Source organism: Spinacia oleracea, chromosome 4 (assembly GCF_020520425.1).
Source record: "Spinacia oleracea cultivar Varoflay chromosome 4, BTI_SOV_V1, whole genome shotgun sequence".
Taxonomy (NCBI): Eukaryota; Viridiplantae; Streptophyta; class Magnoliopsida; order Caryophyllales; family Amaranthaceae; genus Spinacia; species Spinacia oleracea.
In genome coordinates, this window is record NC_079490.1 from 148,221,065 (window position 1) to 148,229,544 (window position 8,480).

The 8,480-nt window shown below is 36.7% G+C and overlaps 1 protein-coding gene across 1 annotated transcript; it reads left to right on the forward strand.

Annotated features, from left to right (window-relative positions):
- The first annotated feature begins 553 nt into the window (after nucleotides 1–553).
- LOC110797425 (L-type lectin-domain containing receptor kinase IX.1-like) lies at nucleotides 554–2,950 on the forward strand. Its single transcript, XM_022002544.2, has one exon. It carries the CDS (start codon nucleotides 689–691, stop codon nucleotides 2,813–2,815), a length of 2,127 nt encoding a protein of 708 aa, XP_021858236.2. The 5' UTR covers nucleotides 554–688; the 3' UTR covers nucleotides 2,816–2,950.
- The last annotated feature ends 5,530 nt before the right edge of the window (nucleotides 2,951–8,480 follow it).

Genomic DNA, 8,480 nt, shown 5'->3' on the forward strand with positions numbered 1-8,480 from the left:
TTATTTACGAGAAAAGTTTGGGATACCAACAATGAGATTCTCTGGGTTATATCACCTATGTCAAAACTTAATCGGAAAGTCGGGACATACTACACCCTGGTTTGTGTTTGACATTGTCAACATATACATAGAGTCATAGAGTAGATAACTGTCAATACTCATAAGTAGTAATTGCGCGTAAAGATTTAATGATTCACAAATTCTTATTTATAAGGGTTGTACAGTAAATATTGTACACCGAAGTAAAAGTTAACTCAAAATGCTTAAAAGTTAAGCTTATATGTGTAAAAGTTATCTATTTTTTAGTGAATTTTTTTTTTCATTTTAATAAAACTTATTTCTTCAAAATCACTAATAATGTATAAAATTAATCATTAAACTATTTAAAATGTTTATCTATCAACGTTTTTTTACTAATATAAAAGTTAATCAAAACTAAGTTAAAGTTACAAAAAAATGGGTAAAAGTTATCTTGGTGTACAATAAATTTATTGTACACCTTGTGCGCGCAAGACCTTTTGTTAATGATTTCTTTTAGCATAGAATGGTCTGTGTTTGACGATTGACATAGTCACCATACAGCAGCTGAAGTACAGACTTTTCTGATCTGAGTCAAGTTGAGCAAAGGTTTACAAATACAATGATCCTTTAATTTTTAGCTTTTGCTTTGCGTTCCCCTCCTTAAAAAATGCACGCTTCATCTCTATACTGCGTCCGTTTTCTAAAGACCTATTTAATAGTTCATATGCTTGTTGTGTTGTTGGTTTTTACAGACCATGTACAATCATTAAACTTCAGCTTCCCTAGTTTTAATCCAAACACACCAAATATTACCTACAGGAATGATTCTACTCCAACAAATGGAGCAATTCAGTTAACGATCAATAGAGCAGTTGGTAGTCTTAGTGGAAGTGTAGGACGAGCATCTTATAATCATCCTGTGCGCCTTTGGGATCAAAGCAGCAATAGGACAACCAACTTTACCACCCATTTCTCGTTCGACATCATACAGGTGATACCCGATCCTAACTACTATGGTGATGGGATTGCTTTTTTTATTGCACCATTTGATGATTCAGCTAATGCTCCAGCTGATTCATTTGGTGGGTGTCTTGGTTTGATAGGCCGCGGTCAGGATGAATCTTGTAATAGTACCACTGAATATCCGTTTGTTGCTGTTGAGTTTGATACCTTCCACAATGCGTGGGATCCGGGTGAGTCTGGTGCTCCAAGTAATGATCATGTGGGAATAAATGTCAATTCTGTATTTTCAAGGACGAATTTTAGATTGAGGGAAAGTCTAAAGAACAGGACTACAGGAAATGCATGGATAACTTATGATTCTTCTACCAACAATCTAAGTGTGTTTTTAAGTTATGATGCTAATCCTGTATTTAATGGGGAATCTAACCTTTCATATGTGATTGACTTGAGTTCTATTCTCCCAGAAAGAGTCAGAGTTGGATTCTCTTCTTCAACAGGTGCGAATTATGAACTTCATAACATCCTTTCTTGGAACTTCAACTCAACCTTAGAAGATAGAGATATTATTTTACCAGCACCTCGGCAAAGTAACAACAAAGCAGCATTGGTGGGTGGTATTGTAGCTGGTGTAAGTGCCTTATTAATCCTATTAGGCTTAGTAGCGTTTATGTGGTGGCGGAGGAAAAGAAGAGATGACATGAAGTTTGATGTGGATGATGACTTTGATGAGGAAACAGGGCCAAGAAGGTTCACATACAAGGAACTAAGTCAAGCTACTAACAACTTCAACGAGGAAGGGAAGTTAGGAGAAGGAGGTTTTGGAGGTGTGTATAGAGGTTTTATGACAGTTATGAGCAGAGAAATTGCAGTGAAGAAGATATCAAGGGGATCAAAGCAAGGTAAAAAGGAGTACGTCTCTGAGGTGAAAGCTATTAGTCGGTTGAGACATAAAAATTTAGTGCAGCTTCTTGGTTGGTGTCATGAACAAGGACACTTGCTTCTTGTTTATGAATATATGCCTAATGGAAGTCTTGATTCTCATCTTTATACTGGAAAGAGGAAGGTTGTCTTACCCTGGGACGAGAGGTACAGAATTGCTCAAGGGTTAGCATCAGCTGTATTGTACCTCCACGAAGAATGGGAACAATGTGTATTGCATAGAGACATCAAATCCAGCAATGTCATGCTTGATTCAAATTTCAATGCTAAGCTTGGAGATTTTGGTCTGGCTAGGCTTGTGGACCATAATCTAGGCTCACAGACAACTGTGTTGGCTGGAACTCTAGGGTACTTAGCTCCGGAGTGTGTTATGACAGGAAAATCAAGTAAAGAATCTGATGTGTATAGTTTTGGGGTAGTGGCCCTTGAAATTGCATGTGGAAGGAGGCCTGTTGAAACAAAGGAAGAGGCTAGTAAGGTGAGTATGATAGAGTGGGTGTGGCGCCTCTATGGAGAAGGTAATCTTCTAGAAGCAGTTGATAAAACAATTCAAGGAGAATTCGACATTCAGCAAATTGAGTGCTTAATGGTTGTTGGGTTATGGTGTTGTCATCCAGAATATACTTTCCGACCTTCTATAAGACAGGTTATAAATGTTCTTAACCTGGAATCTCCTTTGCCTAACTTGCCTATGAAGTTCCCAGTTCCTGTCTATTGTTCACCGCCAACGAATGTGAAAAACTTCTACATCTCATCCTCATCCTCATCCTCATCCTCATACTCATACTCATCCTCTGGGTTTACAGGAAGCAGTACTGGTACCACAAGCTCGTCATCACAGTCAGTTGTATCTGGCACTGCCCCTTTGTTGTCTCAGAATCTTACAGTCTGACCTGAACGGCCTCTTTTCTGGTACTATTATTTGTCCCAAAACATATGTTTTAATTTAGTCATTGCATATTTGTATCTCATGTTGTTTGTCAATTCAATTTGTCAATAATTGAATATTTGAAGAATCATTGCTATATCATTGTGGATTAACTGATCAGACAATTTATATACCAAGTATGTTATACCGTATCACAATATGGGCCGGGGTACCTTAGACACTAGTGAAGCTAGCAGTTTTGTGCCCAAAAATTCTACACACATACTGAATTGACGTAGGAAGGATGGCTGCACGGTTCGACAACGAAGCAAATTGCCGAAAATTACTGAAATGATTTCTACTAGTCGGGCCTCCGGTGTCCGATTGCTTAATAGAATATGTTTTCGGAAAGGAAACGGGCCCACGAGTTTAACTCACAGTGCTGTGATTGATGGGCTTTTTAAGCCATCCGAGTAAATGTTCAGTGTATAGGACTAAAATTATGGTGATGCGATTACATATATTTGATAAATTTATAGCTTATCAAGTTGGATTAAAAGGCAGCATTGGTAATTGTTGCTGCTATTAATGCCCTAACAGTTGGATTAGGCTTAGTGGCGTTTATATGGGGTGGTGGAGGAGCTGAGGTGACCAGAAAATAGGACCTAGGAGGTTCACTTAATGAACTTAGTCGTTGCCCTTTGTAACGTACTGCACCTGTTTTGTGTTAGAGTGTTTGACATTATCGACATAGTAGATAAATATCTGTCCTTAATTGACCATAAAGATTATATGATCTCTTTTAGCATTGAATTGTTTGTGTTTGACAATTGACATATATAGTCGAGCTCAGAATAGACTTTTCTGATCTGAATGAATTGAATTAAGTTGGTGCAAGTTACATGATTTCAATTTCCTTGGCAGTTGGCAGCAGGATTCTACAGATATCTTAATGTCATATCCTGCTACACTATTCTTGTAATTTCAATATTGTTTTCTCAGTTAAAATGTCGTCCCTGTCGTACAATTCAAACAAAAGTTATCTGTGATGATCTCTAAGATTGACCGTTTGTACGTGGAGCTTGAATTGATATATTCTAGAACCCAAAGTGGTTTCCTTAATGTTTCATCCTTCTAGCACCCCTCAAAGGTTCCATACTCATATTTCTTATTAGCTTCGTTTGTCAAGGGAACTGAACTTTGTTTCTGTTCCGGGTCCGGAATTGAGGGGACTTCCTGGGTGAAGATCTTGTCCTGTCAAGCAAAACAAAAGTAAGCTAACATCGGGGGTTTAACCGAGGAAACCTCCTCCGATGCCTAAGTCATGATCAGCAAGTAGATTGGTATTCCTAGAGAGAGAAAGTAGAGAGGGTTAAGAGTTGTACTTGTATTCAACGTGTCCGCAAATGAATCGGGAGGGTGGTACTTATAGGCGTACTATTCAGTACTTTGGCATCTTCGAATGCTGCCGCGTGTACGCCGGCGATGTACTTGTTGTTTGTCCTTTTGCTTAACGATACACCTCTATTGTCGTCTAGCAAGACCTTACCTCGCATACCTCTCGTCCTGCGTGGTTCTTTATGTAGTGTACTACTTTGCTAATTATCTTGCGGCTGTTCTGTTAGAGGATTCGCTTTGATGTCGACTTGCTCTGCTATGACCAAGATAGTCTGGTAGGTCGCATATATCTCCGTACAACTAATCCCCCAAGAGTAGGGCTAACTGCTTCGAGTTAGGCCTGTTCTTTTAGCCTCAGGTTTTACCCCGTACAGTTTCCATCCGACCACCAAGTAAAATTCTCTATCTTTTGTTTTCTCTGGCTCAATTTTTTTTAGCAATCAGCAACTTATCAAGTACTTCGTATATTACTTCTCTGAGTAGGTCTCATATGAGACTATCTTCTTATGCAAGACCGTTGATGTCAACATTAAAAACACAAATATTTTTCCTGCTTCAAAATAGTTGCACCACTTTGACTTCCACTTTTGCTAACTGTGACGCCCCAACCTCTAATTCAAGTATTAAAGCATACTTAGCAGCGGAAACATCCTAATTCGGTCGGGACATTACTGCCGTAACTCCCTCTTGGGAATTACAAGGCAACTATCATACTCCCTCCATCCCAGATTAGTTGTTACACTTTCCTTTTTCGTCTGTCCCAGATTAGTTGTTACACTTTTAAATTAGGAATGACCCTACAACTATTATATTGTCTCTCTTCCCACTAAATTATTTTTTGTCCCCACACCCTCTCTCATTCAATTAAAAAATACCCATTAACTCCTATCACATCTACTTTTTCAATAAAATAATAATTGATAACCAAACAACCCCTTATCACCTAAAACTTTATGCAAAGATAAATGTAGCAACTAATCTGGGACAGAGCGAGTAATATTTACCATTAATTCTCCAGATTAACACAATAATCCTTTTTATTCCCATAATTGAAGCACATAACTTAATAAAGAGTCTTACTTAAACTATTACAACTTAAACATTATCTTAGGTGAATATTGCTAAAGTGAAATCCTCGCCACTACTCGTTTCCGTTGTCCCCAGCAGTACCTAAAACAGAAAACAAAACGGTGAGCTGAAGACTCACTAACGAGTTACCCTAGCATCGTAACATCATTTTAATTCATTTTATTTAATAAACAGGGAGAATAGAATATAATAAAACATTTAATAAATCATCATTTCAGAAGCATCATTTTGGAAACATCATTTCAGTAATATCATTTCAGGAACATCATTTCATTAATCTTTTTCCTTTTAACGGTATTATTCTGGTCGTCAGGACTTTACAGGAAAACATGGTAGGACGTCTCATACGAACAGGGGAAGCCAGTGCTTCATAACAGGGGGAGCCTGAGCTCCATAACAGGGGAAGCCAGTGCTTCTATCAGGGGGAACCTTGGTTCCATATCAGGGGAAGCCAATGCTTCTTATCAGGGGAAGTCAGTGCTTCTTATCAGGGGGAGCCTGGGCTCCATATCAGGGGAACTTGACCAGTTCTTACACTTTCATTTATTATGTTTACATTTCTTTTAGTGGAACATTAATCAGGAAAATCACATTCAATCAGGATAGTTCAATAAAACCATTAAATCTCGTTATTTCATAAAATCATTCTTTCAAGAATAATAATTCATTAAATCATTACTTTTTATAAAGCTGCATTATCATAAAATAATTCAATCAAATCATACTTGTAATCTCGCAAATTATAAAACATCATTATAAAACATCAATCGTTCCTAACATCATTCCTACATTAATACATTTCGAAGGGACTGCGGGTACTAGCAATAACCGTTACTCAATCCCACGATTCGCTAAGCCTTTTTCGTTGGTTCGTTCTTCCTGAGCTCCGAGTCTGAATTCTTTCAAAAGGTCAAATTTTTGAATTAATATTAAAATGACAAATATTGTAAAATTAATATTTTTTTCTAAATACTCTTTCGTTTATAAAACAATTTACCTAAAGTATCATTAAATTCTATTAAATCAATACATGAAATATTTTCATAAATCAATAAATACTTAAAACAAATAATATTTTCATAAATCAACACATAAAATATTGATCAAATCTTAAATCCAAGTAGTTTCTAAATCATTGATTTAAATTATAACAGTGTTAAAATAAATAACAATTTATTTAGGGTTTAAATTAAATAGTGAAACTCACTTTGGAAAATTGGGCCAAAGAAATTGGGCGTTGGCTTGAGAAAATAAAGGGAAACTAAGTTCCAAACTGGAACGTGTTTTCTGGGAAAAAAAAAAAGAAGCACACGGAGCAGGGGAGGTGGGTGCTCGAAACAGAGGAGCACGAAGGGAGGGAAGAGAGAAGGGAGGAGGGCGGCTAGGGGGCTCGATGCCGCCGAATTTCGCCGGTGAAGGCAACGGAGGTGGTGGATGGTTTTCGGCGGCAGAACCACGAGGAAGGGAGGGAGGTTGTGCGAAAAGGAGAGGGGAGGCAGGGGATTTGTGAGCTGGGTGGTTCAGGGAGGTGCAGCGATGGGCTGACGGTGAGGGTGGAGGCGGGAGTTTATTTAGGAGGTGAGGTGACTGGAATTGGTGGTGATTGCGGTATGGTGGTGCGGAAGAGGGAGAGACGAGGGAGGCAGGGGAAGTGGGTGACCGAGAAGCAGGGAAATAGGGGATTGGTTGTGGTGGCGGTGGTTGACCGAAACATCAGGGGTGGTGAGACTCGGTGGTTGTCGGTGGCCAAGGTGGTGGCGGTGGTTTCAGCGGAGGGAAGAATGAGGCAGCAATGGTGGTGGTAATCGGTGGTTCGAATAACAGAAAACAAGAGAAATGAAAGTTGAAATTTGATTTGTTTTTATTTTGTTTTTGGTTGGAATTCTATTGAAGTTGTGGTTGATTTGTAGAGTCAAGTAGAGTGTATGAGAAGGAAAATTGCTTGGGGCTAAGGGTTGAATGTGGACTGAATTGAGGGAAGAGAAGAAGGAAGAAATGATTTCCTTCTTTGCTGTGTACGTGGAGAGTAAAGAGAAGAACAAAAATAGAATTTTGGCTTTGTAAGGGCATTTTCGTAATTTCACTTACATAGGCAAAAATTCAGAAAATTGGTGCTACCTTAGAAAATTAATTGGAATAGAAATTTTTTAAAAAATCAAGTTTTGAAATAATTCTTTATAAAAACATTGTTAACGAGAAATGAATTTAATTTTCGAATAAAATAAGAATGTTTCGAAAGTATTAAAAATCTGAAATAAAATCCGAAATAACTAATATTTAAAAAATAGTTTAAGCTCGTAAATTTGAAATGAAATCGTAGAATCTGAAGAAAAAAAACTAATAATAAATCGTGTAACAATATTAAAAATTCAAGCGAAGTAAACTTCGTTTATTAAAATAAAATTCGAAATTAGGATTTAAAACGATTTTAAGCTAAAATAGAAATAATTAAGCATGATTAATCAAATTTTAAAATTCGGGGTATTACACTAACGCATAACTTTGATCATCAATACTTGGTAATAAGTTGGTCTTATACATAAAAATGTCTTATAGTATAAGTTTTTGTATACTTCTCTTAGGGGAAGCCGATTGTGTTTCCTTGTCTAACAAGAATTTGTTAGCTTTATATATACTATCCTTTGTCTCATAATTATAGTCTTGTTTGACTAAAAATACGATTTTTAGAAAAAGTGAAATATATTACCGGGAAAGTGGAATATACTAAAACATTGATACTTAGTTTGCATGGGAAAGTGGGGTACAGTATATGGAAAATTGGAACATAGTATTTCGTCTGTTTCTTTTTAGTTGCAACAATTTGCTTTTTGCACTGTTCACATACTCTACTTTGTTTATATTTTATGATTATACTTAAGGACAAACATATTTATGTGATGTTTTATTAGATTCGTCTTAATATATTTTTTACTTATAGACAATTAAAGATAATAATTATTCAAGTTATTTACTGATAAGCGTGAAAAAGCAAAGTGTTGCAACTAAAGAAGAAGTAAATGGAAAATGGAGTATAATAGATGTTCTTGTTTTTTTGTGTTTAAATGAATTTTTAATTAATATAGTACATGGGAAGATGGAGAATTAAATAGCCAAAAATAGAAATATAACTAAAATTTTAGGGCGCCCGATTAAAAAGCAAAACACAAATTCTTATTTACAAGTGGTGTACAATAAATATTGT

What these genes read in the sequence shown, in the direction of transcription:
- LOC110797425 (XM_022002544.2), top strand. Translation starts at nt 689, where the DNA reads ATGCACGCTTCATCTCTATACTGCGTCCGTTTTCTAAAGACCTATTTA.